The sequence below is a fragment of the Dipodomys ordii genome, unplaced genomic scaffold, assembly GCF_000151885.1.
Source record: "Dipodomys ordii isolate 6190 unplaced genomic scaffold, Dord_2.0 Scaffold3, whole genome shotgun sequence".
NCBI classification, from domain to species: Eukaryota; Metazoa; Chordata; class Mammalia; order Rodentia; family Heteromyidae; genus Dipodomys; species Dipodomys ordii.
Genome location: NW_012267219.1, coordinates 33,083,493 through 33,106,210, shown reverse-complemented (window position 1 = coordinate 33,106,210; position 22,718 = coordinate 33,083,493). Strand labels below are relative to the sequence as shown.

The following is a 22,718-nucleotide window of genomic DNA, read 5'->3' as shown; positions in this document are numbered from 1 at the left end:
GGAAATGAGATCTTCTATCAAAAATTACCAGAACCAAGTAGGGCTGGAGATGTGGCTCCATGGTTAGAGCATCTTCTAGCAAGTGCAAGGACTAGAATTCCAAAATAACAAATAACCTTCCTTATGCAGTGAAGACATGGAAGAGAAAGAAAGCAAATCCCTGGTAAAGTAAATTGAGCTAGGAAGCTGATACAATCTAAATGTCTCTGAAAACCAGAACCAATAGCTAGGTGCAAGTGGCTCACACCTATAATCTCAGCTGAGATCTCAGGCTTGTAATTTGAAGCCAGCCTGGGCAGGAAAGTCCATGAGACTCTTATCTCCAATAAACCACCAAAAAGCTGGAAGTGGAGCTGTGGCTCAAGTGGTAAAACACTAATCTTAAGCACAAAAGCTCAGGGATAGAGCCCAGGCTCTGAGGTTAAGCACCAAAGAAATAAAAATAAAACAAAGTTTACACAAACAAACAAAAACAACCGGAATCATTGTAAGTTTTAGCTGTTTGGGCTCAACTAGCCAGCCAGTTTCTTTTAATAAACAAGAATGACAAGCTCATTATGCTTTCTGGAATCAAGACACCTCCCAATAGGGAGTCACTACAGCTTATCCAATGTTTTCTTTAATATACATGAACAGAATCTCTCATTCACATAGAGAAGAAGCAGATGTAGGAAGTCACGTAAATAATCACCCTTGAGACAATCCATTTAATTGGAATAGAATATTTTGATAGAATCATTTGGCATCAAAATGCTCTCCAAGGCAAATTATGCTTCCAAAGTCTAATTGCTGGAATTTCCCCCAATACTGAAGATTGGCAAACCCTGACTAAATGATGTGTTCTGGTAACACAATGTCTAACAGCCCAGTTTTAAATGAATGCTTGAGGTGCACAGATGAATGCCTATGGTTTCTTATCCAAGTCAACTACTTACCTCTTTCTCCATTTGTAATCCTTCTGCTCTAATATTTCTTTCAAATACTTCTCTCTTTTCAGTCTGGGGGTTAGATTTTCTGTACACGAGAATGTAGTCTATTCGACACTTGCCGTCTCTAAAGTAAAGTCCATTTGATTTGTTTCTTTCTCGAGCTGTCTGCAAACAAGAAGACAGGGATTCATTAAGCCAATCATTAACCTGAGCTTTAGATAAGTCATATGAAAGAAATGTTCAAATGAACTGATGCTTTCACTGTTTTGTTAAAGTTGCATTACCATTCACAAAAAAATGTAGATAAGAAAAAACAAAAGACTGAGAAGTATTAGGTGAAATGGATAAAATACAAAACATCTGAACTAGCAAGTGTGGGCAAAGACGTGGGGCATTAATTTATGCTAGTAAATATTTTTAAAGAGTATAACAAATTTGTACAATGAAACTGGGCACCAGTGGCTCATACCTGTAATCCTAGCTACTCAGGAGGCTGAGATCTGAGGATCATGGTTTAAAGCCAGCCCAGGCAGGAAAAGTCCATAAGACTCTTATCTCCAATAAACCACCAGAAAACTGGAAGTAGTGCTATGGCTCAAGTGGTAGAGTGCTTGCCTTGAGCTAAAGAGCTGAAGAGTTCAAGCCCCATGACTGACCAAAAAAAAAATTGTACATTGAACACATCCCAGGGGATCTACTAATTTGGGGAAAGTGTTTGTCTTTCCCATTAAGAAGAATAAGCTTCAAAAAAACTTGTTCAAGTATCCCCACAGGAAAAAATAGGAATTCTCATGTTTTAGGGGTAAGAGTTAAAATTTGTGAACTTGCCAACTACTCAGGAGTTTGAGATCTGAAGACTGTGGTTTAAAGCCATCCTGGACAAGAAAGTTCTATGAAGACTCTTATCTGCAATTAACTACCAAAAAAGGTGGAAGTGGGGCTATGGCTCAAGTACAAGAGTGCTAGTCTTAAACAAAGAAGCTCAGAGACAGTGCCTAGATTCAAGCCCTAGAATCAGCACCAAATGAAAAAAAAAATCATGAACTCTAGGAAACCTACTAGTATTGTCTTATAAAACTGAATGTTTGGGTAGCATAACCCTAGAGAAATTCTTGGTAAAGCAACTAAGAATCATGTATATGAATATTCATAGCAACATTTTTTATAATAGCAGAGAAGTGCTAAAATTTTGAATCATGGAAGATGTCTATGTACAGACAATAAATGAATAAACTGTACATGAGCATACAGTTGAATATCATATAGCAGTAAACACTAATAAGATGTATTCTTAATGGCAAAAATCAAGAACTCTAATAACAACAGATGCTGGAGGGGATGCGGACAGAAGGGAACCTTACTTCATTGTTGGTGGGAGTGTAAACTTGTTCAACCACTTTGGAAAGCAGTATGGAGGTTCCTCAAAAGACTCCACATAGAGCTCCCCTATGACCCAGCAATCCCACTTTTGGGCATTTACCCAAATGTTTACAAAAAAGACCACACTAAAGCTACCAGCACAACTATGTTTATTGCAGCATTATTTACTATAGCTAAGATATGGAACCAACCCAGTTGCCCCTCAGTAGATGAATGGATCAAAAAATGTGGTATATATACACAATGGAATTCTATGCCTCCGTCAGAACAAATAATATTGACCCATTTGTTAGGAAATGGAAAGACTTGGAAAAAATTATATTAAGTGAAGTAAGCCAAACCCAAAGAAACATAGGTCCCATGGTTTCCCTTATTTGCAATATCTAGTATATGTATGAGTCAAGCAGAAAAGGTCAGATAAAGTGATGTTAGGAAAATGAACCCTGTTTCAAAGGATGCATTTTACAATTATGCTTTTATAATTTATGCAGTCGTTACAAATATTTTACAATTATGCTTTTATAATTATACATTTTACAATTATGCTTTTATATTTTATGCAGTCATTACAAATATTTTGCCATAATTAAAAAGTAAAGAACAGGAGAAGATGGTAGAATTTTTACTCAGACATTTCAGGCTTGTAATCTTATACAACTGAAAAAGTATAGGCTGGTCAGGAGAGAGCCAAGTTTCTTGGGCTAATAGATTCCAAAATTGTATCTATACTGTGTGCCAGTGGCTCACACCTGTAATCGAAGCTTCTCAGCAGCCTGAGATCTGAGGATTAAGGTTTGAATACAGCCTGGGTAGAAAAGTAGGAAAGTCTTTAAGACTCTTACCTTTTGTTAACCACTAAAAATAATCTGTAGTGCAAGCAGTAGAACATTAGCCTTTAGTTCAGGGACAGTGACTAGGCTTTGAGTTCAAGCTGAGGACTGGCAGGCATGCACGCACACATGTGTACACACACACAAAAACTGTATTTGCAAACTCATCCAAGCAGAAATGGGGAATCTATCTTCTCTATGCCATAGAATACATCAATTTCCAAATAGTTAATATGAAGAAAGCAAACATGCCAGCACTTGAGGGCATGTTACAAACTACATTTATGTAAGCATCAGGTATGCAGATTCATTCAAAAGGAAAGTCTTAGCCCACACATCAAGTGTCCACACATTAAGTATTAACAGTAACCTCTATCTTCACTGGCCATCTTTTGGGTTTTACCTTCCAAGGAACTAAGAGTCAACTCAAATAAATACTTTATTAATCATTTGCCAAGTAAGAAAACATCCTGTGGATTTAGCACATCAAAACTCTTCAAGCCAGGCTGGCAATGGCTCAGGACTGTAATCTTAGCTACCCACGAGGCTGAGACCCAGAAGACTATGGTTCAAAACAAAACTGAGCAGGGGCTGGAAGATGGCTCAGTGGTAGAGCGCTTGCCTTGCATGCATGAGGCCCTGGGTTCGATTCCTCAGCACCACATAAACAATAAGAAAAAAGCCAGAAGTGGCGCTGTGGCTCAAGTGGTAGAGCACTAGCCTTGAGCTGAAGAGCTGAGAGACAGCGCCCAGGCCCAGAGTTCAGGCCCCATGACCGGACCCAACAAAAAACCAAACAAACAAAAAAAAACAAAACAAAAATGGGCAGGAAAATATCTGAAAGACTCCATCTCTAATTAACCAGCACAAAGCCAGGCTAGAGACACGGCTCAAGTGGTAAAGTACCAACGGAATGAGCTCAAGGCCCAGAGTTTAAGCTCTAGTACCAGAAAGAAACAAACAAATAAACCAGGGTTTCAGGTTGGGAATGTTGTTCAATGTTACAACACTTGCCTAACATGCACAGGGCCCTGGGTTCAATCTCTAGCATTGCAAAATAAATAAGTAAAATAATAGTAAAATTTAAAAGCAACATCAGAAGGAAGGTTGGCTCAGTGACCTGTGCCAACTTCAGCAAAAGCCTTACATTTCTGAGACTATGTCTTCATCAGTAAGGTCAGGGGATAAAATCAGCTCCTTTCTGAAGTCCCTTTCAGAATGTCCCTCTAACATCCCACAGTATACCATCCAAAGTATCCCTGTGAGGAGATGGAGATAGAATGGTTTTTAAATTAAAAAATGGCAACCACAAAAGAGGCATGGAAGGTAGTAGAATTTGTGAGGAGAGATCTACAAGGCTTAGTGTGAGTTAATCATTATCCCTGTCCTCTGGTGTATTCCTTTCAAGAGTTTGGCTTTGAAATGACAAAGACATTAAGCATGTATGACAAATAAATTACTCTGATTCTGTGTGCACATCACCTCTGTCTGGTACATGCTGAAAGAATGTATTATGCTCCAGCAGGACACACATTGAGCAACAGTGCATGCCCCCAACAATAGGTTTCTTTCTCCAAAATGACACATGAACCAATGGGTCTATTTACAACTGCAACTAAGTTTCCAGAGGAACATGAAAATTCAGAGAGACTTCATATAACACCATCTACATAAGGTAGCTATATATCATCATTCTATGTGCTGGGGGATTTATTCAAGGAAGTCTACCCTTGCACAGACTCTTTTTACTGGTTAGTGGCACCCAGAGTAAATTTTAAAATGCTAGACAATGTGATTTAGCTTTCTTTGTATAAATAAAGTACTTTTAGGTATAAGAAGGAGGGGGGAGTGTAGTTGAGGAGGTGGGAGGGAAGAGATGGTAGGGGTAAAACAAAGGAGGCAAGAATGCTTGATAAGAAATGTACTCATTACCTTGCTCATGTAACTGTAACCCCTCTGTATAGTATTTTCACAATAAAAAACTTATTTAAAAAAGAAGGTAAATGCATGCTTTGAAAAATAAAAACCTTTTGAGTAGATTTAGGATCCTGGAAATATGAGACCCATGGCAGAACATCAAATAAACATAAAACATGTCCTTGTTTTTCAGGAAGCTGCATTTTGATGAGATCATGACTCTAAACAGTGAATTGGAACATGCTACACAAAAACTTGTGAATCGAGAATTGTCTTCTTAAAAAATTATACATTCTTTTTTTTATTATACAGAGGAGTTACAATTACATGGGCAAGATAACGAGTACATTTCTTATCCAGCATTGTTGCCTTGTTTCCCCTTCCCAATCCTTCCCATACTCCCCCCCCACCCGTTCCTCCTCCCACCCCCAACAAAGTTAAGTTCCTTCTTCAACATAACGACTTGTACATCTCATTGTTGCAATGAGTCCACCTGTATCCCTAGTTAAACAATTTGTTTTTTTCCCTTCCCCTCCACAAATTATACCAACATCAAAAACAGTGAAAGTATGGGTTACACTGTGGGGAAGGGACATACAAAGCAACATAGAAATCATCTTATAAATATGATAGAAACAATTGCATGAAAGGAAAAAAAACAACTTATCTTGGGGTTCATTCCCCTAACATCACCTTATCTGACCTTTTCTGCTTGACTCAGACATATACTAGTTATTGCAAATAAGGGAAACCATGGGACCTATGTTTCTTTGGGCCTGGCTTACTTCACTTAATATAATTTTTCAAAGTCTTTCCATTTCCTAACAAATGGGGCAATGTCATTCTTTCTGATGGAGGTATAGAATTCCATTGTGTATATATACCACATTTTCTTAGTCCATTCATCTACTGAGGGGCATCTGGGTTGGTTCCATATCTTAGCTATGGTAAATAATGCTGCAATAAACATAGTCGTGCTGGTAGCTTTAGTGTGGTCTTGTTTGTGATCATTTGGGTAAATGCCCAAAAGTGGGATTGCTGGGTCATAGGGGAGCTCTATGTGGAGCCTTTTGAGGAACCTCCATACTGCTTTCCAAAGTGGTTGAACAAGTTTACACTCCCACCAACAATGCATTAAGGTTCCCTTCTGTCCACATCCCCTCCAGCATCTGTTGTTATTAGAGTTCTTGATTATAGCCATTCTAACTGGGGTGAGGTGGTATCTCAATGCTGTTTTGATTTGCATTTCTTTTATGGTTAGGGAGGTTGAGCATTTCTTCATGTGTCTATTGGCCATCCTTCTTTCTTCTTCAGGGAAGTTTCTCCTTAAGTCATTATCCCACTTATTTATTGGGCAGCTGTTTCTCTGAAGATTTGTTTTTGGGGGATTTAATTTTTTGAGGTCCAGGTATATTTTAGATATGAGACCTTTGTCTGTTGTATGGCTAGTGAAGATCTTCTCCCAATCCGTGGGCTTTCTATTGATCTTGCTAGCTAAGACTTTTGCCATGCAGAAGCTCTGCAATTTCATGCAATCCCATTTGTCCAACCTTTCTTTGATTTGTTGTGTTTCCGGGTCTCTATTCAGAAAATTTTGGCCTGTGCCAAGGAGACTAGGGTTTCTCCTATTCCATCCTGTAATGTTTTCAGAGTGTCTGCTTTGACTCCGAGGTCTTTGATCCATTTGGAGTTGATTCTGGTGCAAGGTGATATATAAAGATCTAGCTTTAGTTTTCTACAAGTAGTTAACCAATTTTGCCAGCACCATTTACTGAAGAGGCTGTCTTCTTACATTCTATTTTTTTTAGCTCCTTATCAAAGATTAGATGGCTAGAGGTCTGTAGGTTCATTTCTGGGTTTTCAATTCTATTCCATTGGTCTGAGGTCTGTTCTTGTGCCAGTACCAAGCTGTTTTGATTACTATGGCTTTGTAGTAGAGTTTGAAATTTGGTATTGATATTCCTCCAGCACTGTTCTTTCTGTTGAGGATCATTTTTGCTATTCGGGGTCTTTTATTGTTCCATATGAATTTTTGGATTGCCTCTTCTATTTCCTTGAAGAATGAGGTTGGAATATTAATAGGTATCACATTGAATTTGTAGATAGCCTTGGGAAGTATTGCCATTTTCATGATGTTGATCTTTCCAATCCAGGAGCATGGGAGTTTTTGCCACTTTCTAAGTTCTGTTTTGATTTCCTTTTTCAGGTTTTTAAAGTTTTCTTCATAGAGATCCTTCACTTCTTTGGTTAAGTTAATTCCTAGGTATTTTATTTTTTGTGGGGCTATTACAAGTGGAGTTACTTTCCTGTCTTCAGTCACACTTTTCTCATTGTTGGCATACAGAAAAGCCATTGCTTTTTGAGGGTTAATTTTATACCCTGCTACTTTGAATCTCCTTGAGTAATTTGGGAGCGGAGTCCATGGGATTCTTTAAATACAAGATCATGTCATCTGCAAAGAGGGAGAGTTTTACTTCTTCTTTCTCTAATTTGAATCCCCTATATGTCTGCATCTTGTCTTATTGCTGTAGCTAGGCATTATAATACTAGATTGAAGAGCAGTGGAGAGAGTTGGCATCCTTGTCTCGTTCCTGAGTTTAGAGGAAATGGCTTTAGTTTTTCACCATTGAGTATAATGCTGGCTGTAGGTTTGTCATATACAGCCTTTATTGTATTGAGGAAGGTTCCATGGATTCCTAGTTTTTCAGAACCTTCATCATAAAGGGGTGTTGGATCTTGTCAAATGCTTTTTCTGCATCTATTGAGATAACCATATGATTCTTATCCTTGCTCTTGTTGATGTGATTAATTACGTTAACTGATTTGCGTATATTGAACCAGCTTTTCAGCCCTGAAATGAATCTTGTTTGATTGGGGTGTATGATTTTTTGGATGAATTGTTGAAACCGACTGGCCAAAATTTTGTTGAGAAGTTTTGCATCAATGTTCATCAAAGATATGGGTCTATAGTTCTCTTTCTTTGATGAGTCCCTGCCTGGTTTTGGGATGAGGGTTATTATAGCTTCATAGAATGAATTTGGTAGTGAAAAAATTATACATTCTTGAAGGGGTGGGTAAAGAGAAAAAATGATGGAATGGGTAATCCTGTTCAAAAAGAAAGGAACTGATTACCTTACGTATGTAACTGTAACCCCTCAATACATCACCTTTACGATTAAAAAAAGAACTACACACTCTTACCTCTCCCCCAGCTTCTAATCTGCTGGCATCATCTGAAGTACTTGTCAGGTTCCCAGGGTGAAGGAGAGAATCGTCATCTTTGCAAGGACTATTGACAGCTTCTAATTCATCAAAAAGAATATTGACATCCTTGGCCACTGGAACCAAAGTACATATAATTAAAAGTGAGGCTCAAAACTTGGGATCTTGAAATCAACACTAAAAGGAAAGACAATATCCCTTTAGTTTTCTCTGCCTCTCTTTGTTTCAATAAAATCCTGAGTGACTGGTATATCATTTCCTAAGAGAAAAATTGTGTGATATGTAAATACATTTGACCAAGCAGTGATAATGTACTCATTAAAAAAACATGAGGAAAATGTGAGGCAAAGTGCCTCCATCATATGAATATAATTTGTCTTTCACTGTAATGGGATGTGCTCATTTAAATTTACTTCACATAGTTGTTTAGTATAAGATACTTCCATTTAAGACTTCTGAGAACTCACTCTCTAGGTTAAGAGACGAGCTGTACATTTTTATTGTTTTAGTTTGTTCAAGTGTTTAGTTTAAGTATCACGTGGCTTGATAAATGAACCCATCAAAGGGCCATTTGCATGGCTTGCATGGCTTCCTGGTCTCTCTTCTTCATTTGTGACTGGACAAAGAACAAAGCATACAGTTAGATGTTCTGCCTTCTTTCTACCTCTAACTGAAGTGATGCAATGAGTCATTCAAAGACTGCTCCGAAAGGCTGCCGGTATTCACATCATGCCTCTATATAAAGGGCTGAATGTCCCAGTTCCACCATGTTCACATGTTCTACTGTGTTAAAAATTAAGCACAATTAGAGAAGAGTAGAAAGTATTGGTAGGTGTGGGTTACTTCTTCACTAACAGAAAGTATGGTCTGGCAGTATAGTACACTTTTTCTTTAGTTGTTTCAGAAACAGCCAAGTGAACACTTGGAGAACAGGCTCATGCCCGTAATCCTAGCTACTCAAGAGGCTAAGAGTTGAAGATCATGATTTGAAGCCAACCTCGGCAGGAAAGTCCATGAGACTCTTATCTCCAGTAAATCACCGGAAAACTGGAAGTGGCACTGTGGCTCATGTGGTAGAGTGCTGGCTTTGAGCTGAAGAGCTTAGGGACAGTGCCCAGGCCTAGAGGTCAAGCCCAAAAACCAACCAAAAAAATTAGTAATATGTGCCTCATGCATCAAGCAGAGTTAAACAATCAAACTCATGTTGCTTTCTGCCATGTAACAAACAAACAAACCCAATTAGTGTTAATTATGAAGGCAATAATGGAAAAAGCAAGTGTTTGATATAGAGAGAATAAACTAACTATGAAGTATGTTCTATAGCGATAGCCAAGCATGTGACTTTAGGCAATTTGCTTAACACTTCAAATTTTCCTTTACTGAAGTAAAATAGATGTGTATGGGAATAATGTTAACATTTATTGCTTGCTGTGACAGGCTGAACTATGTCCTCCAAAGGGATCTAATCTTTGGAACTTGTGACTATGTTATTGTATATTACTAAAGGCTTGTAGATGTGAGGTAACCAAAGATCTCAAAATCAGGGTATTTCCTGGGTCACATGGGGAGGCCCAATGAAATAATGAAAGTTTTTAGGAGTAGAAGGTAGGTCAGATGGACTGAAAGTGCTATGTTGCTGGCCTTAAAGGTGAAGAAGGATAGGAGTGTGAGCCAAGGAAACTCGGTATGGTTTAGAAGACGGAAAGGACAAGAACAAAGATTCTTCTTATACCCTCTAGAAGGAACAAACACCTTGATTTTAGGATTTCTCACATTCAGAACTTAAAAAATAATACACGTGTGTTTTTTGAGGTCATTAAGCTTGTGATACTTTAGTAAATGCAGTTAAAAGTAAACTAATACATTTGCAAGAGGTTTTAAGACCATAACACTACAAAGTAATCATCATGACTTTGTTTGATTTTGCTTTTCATGTAGCTATGGTTTGGGGGTGCCTATACTGGGCCAGAACTATTTCAGATACTCAAAGAAAGAAGCTGACACTTTTTGAGGAGGTACAGTATATCTAGTATTTGGAGAAGTGTCAAGAACAAAGATTTACCCTATGTCATAAAGCCACATCCCCTCTCCAATTATTCTCCATTCATTATTTTACTTTCTCCCCAACCCTGAGCTCACCATGTGACTACTTTCTGTATTTATTTGTCTATTGGTTCTTTACCTCATTAGTGTACAGGTTCCACAGGGCAGTGGACTTGTTGGCTTTGCTGGTATACAAAGGCTCTAGCACAGAGCAAACCTTCAACATGTATTTGCTAAGTGACAAAATGAAGGCTGAACAGCCTCTCAACTATTCTCTAATGACATCTGAGAGCCCCTTTCCTCTAATATCCCTTGACCTAGGACTCTGGCATATGTGTTATTGCTACCATCATTCTTATGTGCGAGCCACAATTCCAGAGTTTCAAGTACAATGATTAAATTTCAAGTAGACATTGAGTTCATTTGAGCAACGGGGTGAACATATTTTAGCACAGTAGAATGATGTGGTCGCCATTCTCTACTCTGCTGCACAGCCATAAAGAATTGTGTTTCTGTTTGCTCAGTGGTGTCCTGGGGCTAGAAAATTCCCTCACAGCGGCAGCTAGACTTTGGATCTCAAATGTCTCCCAATGCCCCAGGTGCATAAAGTTTAGTCTCAGCATGGCACTGTTGGGAGGTAAATAGACTTGATTTTATGCCTTTGTAGGGAATGGTAAGACCTTGGCCCCTTCCTTTCCTTTTCTTTTTCACATCCTAGCCATGAAGCAAATGGTTTTACTCTGACACATTCTGCATGCTATGATGTGATGTCTCACCACAGGAACAAATGCAACACGCCCACCAACCATGGACATCAAGCCAAAGTAAGTCTTTGCTCATTTAAAGTTAGCTCTCTCAAGTACACATCACAGCTGCAGATAGCCACTCCAGGAAATTGATGAAAAGAAAGAAAGTAATTGCTGTGACTATGTCTGGTGATATAAAAGCGCCTTTGAAATTGGTTTGCAGGACTCTGGAACAGTCTGGAGAAGCAAGCTAGAAAAGCCTAGGCTGTTCTAAGTAGAATTTAATAAGGCCTCAGAGGACCTGGATGCAGATGGAAAGAGCCGTATTGGCTAGGTTTACATGGAAATGAGGACTTTAGTGAAAGCTGGACTGAAGGCAAAGGCTACATGAGGCATATACATGCATTATCTTTATAAGTCTTTTCAGGAGGCTAAGCTCAAGTGACTGACAAGATTAGAAGGAATTTCAAGGAAGTACCACTCAGGCAGTGGCTTGAGAATTACTAGCTGCTTTTATTCAAATTGATAGGGAGAATGGGGAGGAAAGTGGAAGAGAACAGAACATTTTTGAAAATTTGATGTTTGGCCAGCCAAGAAGCAAGGGTGAATGTGTAGGCTGGAAAACTGTGGTTGCCGATGAGATTTAAAAAAAAAAAAAAAAGGCCAGGCGCTGGTGGCTCACACCTGTAATCCTAGCTACTCAGGAGGCTGAGATCTGAGGATCGCGGTTCAAAGCCAGCCCGGGCAGGAGAGACCGTGAGACTCCTATCTCCAATAAACCACTAGAAAACTGGAAGTGGTGCTGTAGCTCAAGTGGTAGAGCGCTCGCCTTGAGCTGAAGAGCTGAGGGACAGCGCCCAGGCCCAGAGTTCAAGTCCCCCGGCTTGAAAAAAAAAAAAAAAAAGCTAAAAGTGCTAAGCAGGATGGTCTATGCCATAATCTGAGCTAATCAGGTGACAGGGATCAGGAAAACCTATTTAGTGAGTTTAAATCTATTTAGTTAGTAAGTTTATATCCATTTATTTAGTGAGTTTATATCTATTTAGATAATAAGATTCATGCACAGGCTCTGGCGGACTGTCTCACCCAAAGGATAAGCTATTCGATATACACCTGCACTTTTGTGAAGAGGAGGAAATGAATAGATTAGCTATCAGTATCACTTTCTGGTGGTCATAGTCAGTTCAACAAAGTCCTCTCAATCTGCATTCCTCAAGTGGGACCCATTTGTCTCACAGGCAACAAGTAGTATGGTTTGGAGAATTTTTAATTGTCACTATTTGGAGGGGGTGCTAATCATATTTACTGGGCAGAGACTAAACACACTAAAATAGAATAGCCTCTACACAAAAAGAATTATTCAACCGCCCAATGTCAGTACAATACTTATCATTTACCATTGTGCTTTCTGTAGTTTCTATTACCTGCAGTCATTCACAGTCTACAAACACTAAATGAAGAAGTCCAGAAAGAAACAGCCCATATGTTTGATATGCTCACTGTTGCATGCTGAAACATCATGCCCTGCCTCTTCATCCTTCCCTGGAATTAAGTCATCCCTTTGTCTAGCATATCCAGGTTCTAGAGGCAACCTACCAGTTAGTTACCTTGTAGCCATCTCAGCTACCCACATAATACATAGGACTTGCTGTTATCTGTAATTTCAGGTACCTGCCAGGGATCTTAGAGTCTATTCCCTGTGGTAATAACAGTGAATGAGTGTGGCGTTAGGTTAGGAAATGCTCATCTGTATTAAGGACCCAATTATTTGATTCCAGAGGGAGCAGCTAATGGGAAAAATAAAGGAAGCCCTTTGCTTTTCCTATTGCTGTCCATCAAAATTATTATCTTGAAGCCATTGTGAAGTATATCACACAACATGGGGTTCTAACTTTTAGTGCCTAAGGGATATCATGGCATTCTTACCATCTGGCAGCCTCCACTGGCTTCAGGAAAGGTGAAAAACCTTGACTACCAGAGAATGTGCAGCTAAAGAAGTGGTCACTGAAGACCAGGTGAACTCTACCGGCACAGGAAACAACTTACTGTTTCTGACATCTGCAGCTTTAACTACAAGGTTGGTGTTAGGAGCACATTATAAATGATGCAAACTTAAATCATTTCCTTAAGGAGATGAAAAAAAAATCCTCAAGTTCCAAAGTTAAGTAAATTTTTTGGGGGGGGGTGTTCCGGTCATGGGGCCTGAACTCTGGGCCTGAGCACTGTCCCTCAGCTCTTCAGCTCAAGGCTAGCACTCTACCACTTGAGCCACAGCGGCACTTCCGGCTTTTTTCTTTTTGCTTATGTGGTGCTGAGGAAGCGAACCCAGGGCCTCTGGCATGCAAGGTATGCGCTCTACCACTGAGCCACCTTCCCAGCCCCAAGTTAAGTAAATTTTGAAAAACCTACTTATTTAGCAAGTATTCTGAGTGCTACTGGGCCCAGATGGTGGTGGGCTAGTGACTGGGGCTAAAGTACTACACATGACAGGCCTGGCCTTTGCCTTCAAAGAGCTGGGAGGCGGAAGCAAGGACTCTCTATTTCACGGACATCACCAAGATGCTACTTAACATCTAGGGTCACTTGATAGTGGATTTCATCACCTCCTTTATGCCTTTTTCTCTGGTAGAAAAATGTTGGATAATTATCTGCCTAGTAGAATTCTGCTAGTTAGGCTTATTAAATGAGAAGAGGGAGAGAGAATGGAAAATCCCATGCAATCCAAGTAAAGGATCCACCTTGAGTCTCAGGAAAGGCCATGTGAACAGAATTGGGCCTCAGAAGTGGCTCAAGGTAGGTGAAGATCATCCATGTAGGGAGGCCAGAGAGATCCTCAAATGATTCTTCCTTGAAAAAGTTAGCAACTCAGCCTAAAAAATATGCTTGGGAATAGAAGAGACTCATATCCAACAGGTAATCAAGGGTCCAGGATTTCAAACTGCCTTGGAGACAAGGCTGGAACATCTGAGTAAAACATCACACTCTGCAATAAAAGAGAGTTGAGGAACTGTCTCTTACTATACAAAAGCAGAGCAATCAAAGGGTCAGGAGACACATAGATTCTCATATTCTTTATGTGCTAAGGTGCTAAGGTGAATTTACTTTGGTGATCTTGAAACTACTTATCACATATTTGTAATTATTGCAATTATTCCTTCAATGACAACAATTTGGGAGCTGGGCGCCAGTGGCTCATGCCTATAATCCTAGCTACTCAGGGGGCTGAGATCTGAGGATCATTGTTTGAAGCCAGCCTGGGAAGAAAAGTCTCCATGGGATTCTATTCTCCAATTAACCACTCAAAAACCAGCACTGTGGCTCAAGTGATAGAGCACTAGCCTTGAGCACAGAACGCAGGGATAGTGCCCAGGCCCTGAGTTCAAGCTTCACAACTGACAAAAAAATCACTATTTGGGATGTTCTTCTTCATTCTCCAGAGAAAAGGCATCACACATGTAGCTCAAGAACTCAATACACAGTTGAACTAATTACTAATTATGAGTTATTGTCTGATACTAGTTCATTGAGCCAACATTGGGCGTTAGGTACTGGAGATGCAAAGAAGACATTGGTGGGAAGTCCTTGTAGGCAGGAGAGTGAAGGTGGGGAATTTGTGCTCAAAGGCAATGAAAAAATAAACAGTAAATGTGTTTTAGAAATAGTCTAAAAGGGTAGAAATCCCCAAAGAAAAACATCGAAGAGCTTGATGCTTGCTTCTGTTTTCCCTTTATCTATCTTTTTTCTCTCAGGTGTATGGGAACAATGCTTCATGTTCCAGTGCAGGAGGCCTTAGATGCAAGCACTTTCCTGAGATGGGCAAAAGTAAAGTGAAGACCACTGAGAGATGGACGAAGACTTTATGGTGTAACCCAGGCTTCCACATTTGGGCTTTAGTGTGCAGGTTCAGTAGACTCCCTTTGTCCTAAATTCCAAATTATTCTGAAACTCAGAATTCTGGAAGCATTGCATATGGACCTCCACGTGTCACTGGGAAACTCATCAAAGTCACCTTCAGGAATAATTCAGAATGAGAAGACTGTCTATATCTCAATTTTAACATGTCTAAGATTGTTGTATATAAAGTCTGTGTTTGTGTGTAGAGTACGTTATTGTTCAGCTTAAGAAATACTGGCATTGGGGCTGGGAAGGTGGCTCAGTGGTAGAGCACTTGCCTTGCATGCATGAGGCCCTGGGTTCGATTCCTCAGCAACCCATAAGCAAAAAGAAAAAAGCTGGGAGTGGTGCTGTGGCTCAAGTGGTAGAACACCAGCCTTGAGCTGAAGAGTTGATGGACAGAGCCCAGGCCCAGAGTTCAGGCCCCACAACTGGACCAAAAAAAAAAGAAAAAAAAGAAATACTGGCATAAGAGAAACTCAAAATCTTTAAAAAAAATAATAATAACAGGCTGGGCGCTGATGGCTCACACTTGTAATCCTAACTACTCAGAATGCTGAGATCTGAGTGTTTCAAAGCCAGCCTGGTCAGGAAAGTCTGTGAGACTTCTCTCCAATTAACCAACAAAAAGCCAAAAGATGACTGTGGCTCAAGTGGTAGAGAGCCAGCCTTGAGCATAAAAGCACAGGGGTAGCACCACTCAGGCCCTGAATGCAAGCTCCTGGACTGGTAGGGAAGAAAAAAAAGCTAAACCTAATTGTAAGATTATAACAATGGCTAGTTTTCTTATTATCTTGGTGCAAAAAGATTGTTATGTTTCCTTCCTGTCCTGGTGAGATAGCCTCCAAGTATCTGTTTCTCTCTTAGCGTCAGAGATTAAGTAGGAAAGAAGTAGCAAGCAGGACCAAGGCAACGAGATGACAATTTTACCAAACCTATTGTGTGTGGGTGATTTTCAGATCCGTTTTTTCATTTTACCTTTAGAACAACCCAGGAGACAGATAACTATTATAGAGGAGGAAGAAGGAGCCAGGATGATAAATGTCTCATACAGCTGCCTATCTATGTAGTACATGGCAGAGCTGACTTCCAACCCAGTTCTGACTCCGGCATCCATGCTGTTTCCAGCAGGCTTCTATGTTTCCTTGGGAAGCATTCTGCTGTTCGTAAATTGTGTTTGTCTTTCAAGAACAGGAAGTCATTGCACTCCCAGGCAATTATTTTGTCACCATTTTAACATTCATTTGAGTAAAGCTAGACTGAAGCCCAAAATGTATGATACTTTTCCAAAGTTAACAAATAGATCAAATTAAATGCTTTGTTTTGTTAATTCAGAGAAATACAGCTTTGAGCACATCAGGCTAGGATTTTAGGAACTAAACACTATTTAGCATTTAGATGACACCAGCAAGCCCAGGATTCCCTGGATGTTCAGCCCTAAGGCACCAGCTGCCTGGTTTACCAATAAGAAATAAAGGGAGACAGAATTTAAATAAGTCAAAATATATAATTAGGAAGAACACAAATGTCTCCTTGGCTGGCTTTATTCCTGTCCAATAAGGCCAGCAGTTTTTTGAAGTGTGTTCCCCAGAACACACCAGGATCCTTTTGAGCACTAGAAGATGTGGAAGGACAAAACGGAAAAGACAAAGCCTACGTTGTAACTCTAATGATAACAAAGAATTGCATGTCTTTGGCATACTGAAATTATCTGTTGACAATATACCTGGGGGAAACCAGCAGATCATACAGCTTAAAAAACAAGAGTATAACACTTGAGGTGGAATATAGGAGGATCAAAATCCTAGGCTGCCCTGTGACAAAAGCATGAGACCCTATCTGAAAAAAAAACCCAAAAATAATTAAAAGCAAAAGGGCAGGGGCATGGCTCGAGTAATAGAATACTGGCTAGCATGTTCTTCAAATCATAGTTGAAAAGAAAAGGAAAGCAAAGCAGAAGAGGGGACAGGAGAGGAGGTGGGGAGAGAAGTGTTTACAAACTCTGCTAATGGGTTCTGGCAACCATTAGTGTTATTAAATGTTAATCTTTCCCAAAGAAAACCTCGGTTTCTCATTGTTATAGACATGAAAGTATGCACCTTCATTCTGCCAGGGAAAATGACTTAGAAAACATGTATAGTCATTAAAAATAACAGCACTACCATGTCCGGGGTTAGGAAAGAGGACATTTACAAAATCGCACAGATCATGCATTGCATGCACCCAGCACACTCCATAGAGGAGCCAAAATCATTCCTTACTTGCTCTAAGGAGCAAGGGCTTTATAAAGGGCTTTCCCTGGTACTACTTTATTCTAAAAGAAAGGCTGGCACCTCAGCTATTCCCATAGCAGTGCGAATGATGACATCACCTCTTACAATCCTGAGACTGACAGGTAGAACACAAGAGTATCTCTCATTTAAGCTTTGCTGCTGAGCCTTAGCTACCTTTGAACAACAAAGTCACTGATGTCCTGCATTAAAGGTTTTCAGAGCCTCCTGACTGTAATTTTTGCCTTCTTGGGAAAGCACATAACCTCTGGGTTCAGACACCTCTGAGTTTACAGGCCAGCCTTTGAATGTACTGGCTACTGGACTGGGTGATTTAACTTCTTCATCCTTTACCTTTGTCTTTTAAGTGGGCATATTATTTTCTAGACTGGAATATAATGAACAATAAAGACAAAAGTGACAGCTCACACCTTCGCAGTGCTTACCCAGCACTGGTTTTATGTTGATGAGGCTTTATGTAGATTTACTATTACTATTGCATCTTCTACAGATGTGGATGTTAAAACAAAGAGTTTAAGACTAAATAAAATAACATAAACAAAAGGTCAACCAACCTAAGATCATGTGTTTAATCTATGTCAGTACCCCATCCCTGGCCATCTTCCCCTCTGAAAGGGCTTGATCTGGCAAGTTCAAAACTGGATTAGCATTCAAGTCCTAAGACATGTCACTGAGAAATGACTTAGTTTCCTCAGCCACTGAGGCCCAAGCTACCACCAATGCAGGAACAATGGCCAGGCAGACATATTAAAAGGGTCAGACTCAGACCACAACATTCCAAAACTCTGACCAGTCTTAGTTGGGAACTCTAATCTTTTGTTCTCTTTCCTTCATTAAACCTTAATGGAATATAACACAAATTATGTTTTTTAGGAGATGAATACAATTTAAGGGTTTCTAAAGTGCATATCTAGGTATAAGGGAGAACTAAGAAGAGATAACTAAGATCAGAACAAGAAAAGTGAATAAGAAAAGGTGAAGAGGATGAATGGTCTCTAGAAAGAGCCTGGATGTTGGCTGGTAATGATTTAATGTAAGAGTTCAAAGGATTAGCATAACTTTTGAACAACATGCATACAGTGGTCAACTAATAAATACTCACATATACGCAATACCACACACACATACAACTCATGGATTATAGAGCATTGAGATATGTTTGTCAATTTAATTTCAGAAGAAAGAAACTTAAAATACATACATCCTAAAATGTTTGTATCTAAAAACTTTGATGGTTAAAAAAGGGTATTTTAAAAATGGATACTATACACACAGTAAGATTTACACCTAAATCTTTAGACTATGTATCTTATTAAACAAACTTGAGGGGAAACAAAGGAGGAGGCTACAGTGCTTGATAATAAATATACTCATTATCTTGTCCATGTAATTGTAACCCCTCTATACAGTATTTTCACAATAAAAACAAGCAAACAAACGCACTTGAGAGTTAAGAATTGACTTGTGACTTCATTATCATCAAATCAAGTTGAATCTGTTTCCATTTCACTGATTTAGGAATGGAATTCTAATTTAATTTCAATATTCCCACTTGCCAATATTCCCACTCTCTTCTGCTTCTCATATCCAGGAAGGCTCAAAGATACCAAGAGTCTAGTAAAAAGAAAAACATTTAGAGACACTCAAGACTCTACCTGCACTGGCTACTTGTGGGCTGCCCATATTCCAAGTTTGCAGTAGAATTCGTTCATTCATTAGCCCATTAAGAAACATAAGCACGTGCCAGGAGCCATGGCTCACGCCTGTAATCCTAACTATGTAGGAGGCTAAGACCTGAGGAAACTTGTTTGAAATAATTATATAACTTAAAAAGTTTCCATGAAACGTATTTTCTGCCCAGTGGCTATTAATTTTTTATTCTCTTGAGAATATTTTTCTCTTACTCATTAACTAGTATGAAGGATTATGTAGCTAGAACAAACACTTGTATTGTTTATAAAAATATTTATTTGTATTATTGTATTTAAATATTTCTTTCAAGAGCTTGGTGAGGTGGCTCATGTTTGCAATTATAACTCCTTGGGAGGCAAAGATAGGATGTTGGAAGTTCAAGGCTAATTTGGGCAAAAAAATTAGGGAGATTCTATCTCAAAAAACTTTCAGAGCATAGTGATGTATGCTTGTGCTTGTACCCCCAGTTTTGTGGAAGGTATAACTAGGAAAACTATGATTCAAGCATAGCCTAAGCCAAAAGCACAAGAACATACCGGAACAATACCTAAAAGCTAAAAGGGAAGTATGCATGGCCCAAGTGATTAGCACATGTAACTTCCAGAGCTCAAACCCAGTACTACATGTGTATGTACCCTAAATGTAGATAAATATATATCATATACACTCTCTCTCGATATATATATATACATATTATATATATACTCTGAGTATAGTCCAATCTGTAGCGCATGCACACACACAGTTTTACTTTAAGTTTGGGCTGTCCTGGACTGTGACCCCCCTATTTATGCTTCCCTAGGTCGCTGGGATGGCAAGCATATGTCACTACATACAGCGATTGTGCTTCACTCATAGTTTAGGATGACAGGCGTGTGCCACTACACAGAGCCGTAGGTCAAGATGGAGAGTAACAAACATGTTTTGCTCAAGTTGGCTTTGAACTGTCATCCTCACCAAACAGCTAGGATTAGAAGCTTCAGCCACCACAGCTGACTAAGTATTTGGGTCTTTCAAAGACTTTTCTTTGATTGTAATTATTCAAGGATTATTTTTTTAATGTAAATACTAGAAGGTTGACTAAATATTACAACATGCTAAACATAATTCTCCAAAGATCCCAATATGATATGTTTTGAGTTCAAAATTTAATCTCCCATTTCATTCTCTTTTCTGATCTTAATATTACTTTGCTCAGGGGTGACATTGTCCAAAAGGAAATGTACTCATTAACTGACATATAACTATAACCTTTTTGTGTATCACCGTTATAATAACAATTAAAAAATTAAAAATTATTTTAGACAAAGGACAAAGGGGGAACCAATGCAACAGCAATACTCACAATACTCACAAAATAATATTTTAGAAACGATCTGTACAACTTGGGGGGATTGGGAGGGGAGAGAAATGAGGGTGGGGGTAATAAGTTCTACAAGAAATGTACTCACTACCTTACTTATATAACTGTAGCCCCTCTGTACATCACCTTGACAATAAAATTTTTTAAAAAGGAAAAAAAATATTTTGCTCATTGTCTCTTTTAAAACACTGTTTTATTGTTACTTGTTTAAATCTTGGCTTCCTATGTTTCTAGTTTTATTACTCCCCATCCCCGTCTCCTATTGTGATGAATTCAAAATTTGAGTGCAACTTACTTTCTTGTATTGCATTAAGAATCTCTGAAAAGTCCACATCACTCTTTGGGCCGTCGGGCAGTATTTGCATATCCAGCTGGTAGCCTTGCAAATCCACACCTCCTTCTAGAGAAATGAAAGATACTCATGGAGTTTGCACTGGTTATCAGAGAGCCCAGCATTAGGATCCCATGGAGAAGCAATGTCAAAATGAAAAATGAACAGTTGCTTTGCCAGAAAACCTCCCTCTGGACAAATGACTTCAAAAGAAAAAAATGAGGAAGATACACAATATATATCATTATACGGGATCAAAATGTCCACTTGTGTTTCCAATGAAAAATAAAGCCTACTTAATTAAGGCATAACATACTTTGCAGCATTTTATTGGTATTTTCCAAACTGAAAAAATGTAAGGTGTTAGCCCCTACTCAAGAATATTTAAACCTATTTGAAGCTTCCACACAGATTTTTTTAAAAGCAACATGCAGCACAAATAAGTCATTCTTATTTTTGATATCAAAAAACCCCCCATGAAATCAGTATTTGCCCACACAATTAGACTTTCCTTCTGGACGTCCAATTCTGTTCCATTAAACAATTCAGATTCTTACACTGAACTGATGTGATAATTTTGAAGTTTTCAGAAGAAAAAAGGGGATTCTAGGCTGATCCACACAACTATGGAACATTTAAGGAAGTCAACAACATCAAGATATCAAGAGTAGCTTCATCATCAACAATAATTCCTACTGAATGTCTCTTGGCAAGAACATTTACAGTATAAGAACTCCACAAAGGCTGAAGGCCAGTGCAAAAATAATAAACACATTGCTGATAGATACAATGGGGGTATGCCCTGGCTTCCAGCATTTTTGTGGAAATAATCCTTTCCTAAGCTCAAAATATATACTTAGTCCTACATGAAATTTCAGCTGCATTCCTAAAAGTCAAGATTATAGCATAGTCACTGGAAGGGAAATGCACACACACCACTTAATGAAACAGAAAGCAAGCTTCTAGAATGCTAGGACTTTTTATACTGTAACACTAATACACAGTGCTTTGAACAGTGCAGGCCCTCAACAAATAAATGTTTGGATGAATAAATTCTTCAGGAACTATGAAACGAATGCAAGAGAGCTACGACTAAAGCAAAAAGTTAAGATTCTACAGTCAAGAGCCAGCATCCAAATTTGTGTGCGCACGCACGTGCAGAGGTCAGTACTAGGGCTTGACCTCAGGCCTTGGTATGATCCATTAGCTTTCTCTGCTCAAGGCTTTCAATGTTTTGCTGGTTAATTGGAGGTAAGAGTCTCACAGACTTTTCTGCCCAGCCTGGCTTTGAACTGTGATCTTCAAATCTCAGCCCCACCAATAGTTAAGATTACAGGTGTAAGCCATCTGCATCTGGCTGCATATACATTCTTACTAGGTAACACTGGACCTCTCTAAATCTTAGTTTCTTCACAATAAAATAGAGGTAATAATTCCAGCCTCACAGACTAACCATGAAGATTAAATAAAATAATGCACAAAAATCTCTTCACTGATATATACTTGACACCTAGTAAACCGAAGTTATGCCTAATGCCCTTCAGATTAATTGATTAAAGCAATATGGTGTAAAACAACATTTACATGGAGATTATCTAGCTATTACATAATGAGGGAGCCTCCAGAAGTCAGTTTCATGGGACCGCAGCACACCACCTCATGATGTCTACAAACTGCTGATTCACACTGCAGACACACCCATGAACTTTTCAACTTTGCACATGCAACTGTGTCATTGCAAAATCTTATATTCTATGGGACAGCTTCTTAGGAAAGAAAAAGATGTCTTTGTGCTGGCCCACAATTCTAAGATACTTCTCTTTTTCTTCCATGACCAGGGACTTCAACTGAGTAGCAACAATTCTCATGCCATTTAATTTCTACTAAGGTTAGAAAGTCACCTTTGTTCTGTTCAAAGACCAAATTCACAATGGCAACAACAAATTAACAAAAAAAATTAGCAAAAAGAAGCACTATTTACAATAGCTAAGATATGGAACCAACCCAGATGCCCCTCAGTAGATGAATGGATCAAGAAAATGTGGTATATATACACAATGGAATTCTATGCCTCCATCAG

At 39.0% G+C, this 22,718-nt stretch overlaps 1 protein-coding gene across 1 annotated transcript in view; it reads right to left on the bottom strand.

Moving 5' to 3' along the window:
* Ano4 (anoctamin 4) overlaps positions 1–22,718 on the bottom strand; it is a 195,224-nt gene that overhangs the window by 157,722 nt on the left and 14,784 nt on the right. Inside the window, exons 2-4 of the mRNA XM_013019853.1 lie at positions 20,603–20,707; positions 8,258–8,394; positions 936–1,094 (exon numbers count right to left, since the gene is read on the bottom strand). Of these exons, the coding sequence (XP_012875307.1) occupies positions 936–1,094; positions 8,258–8,394; positions 20,603–20,707 (401 nt within the window). The remainder of the gene's footprint in view (positions 1–935; positions 1,095–8,257; positions 8,395–20,602; positions 20,708–22,718) is intronic.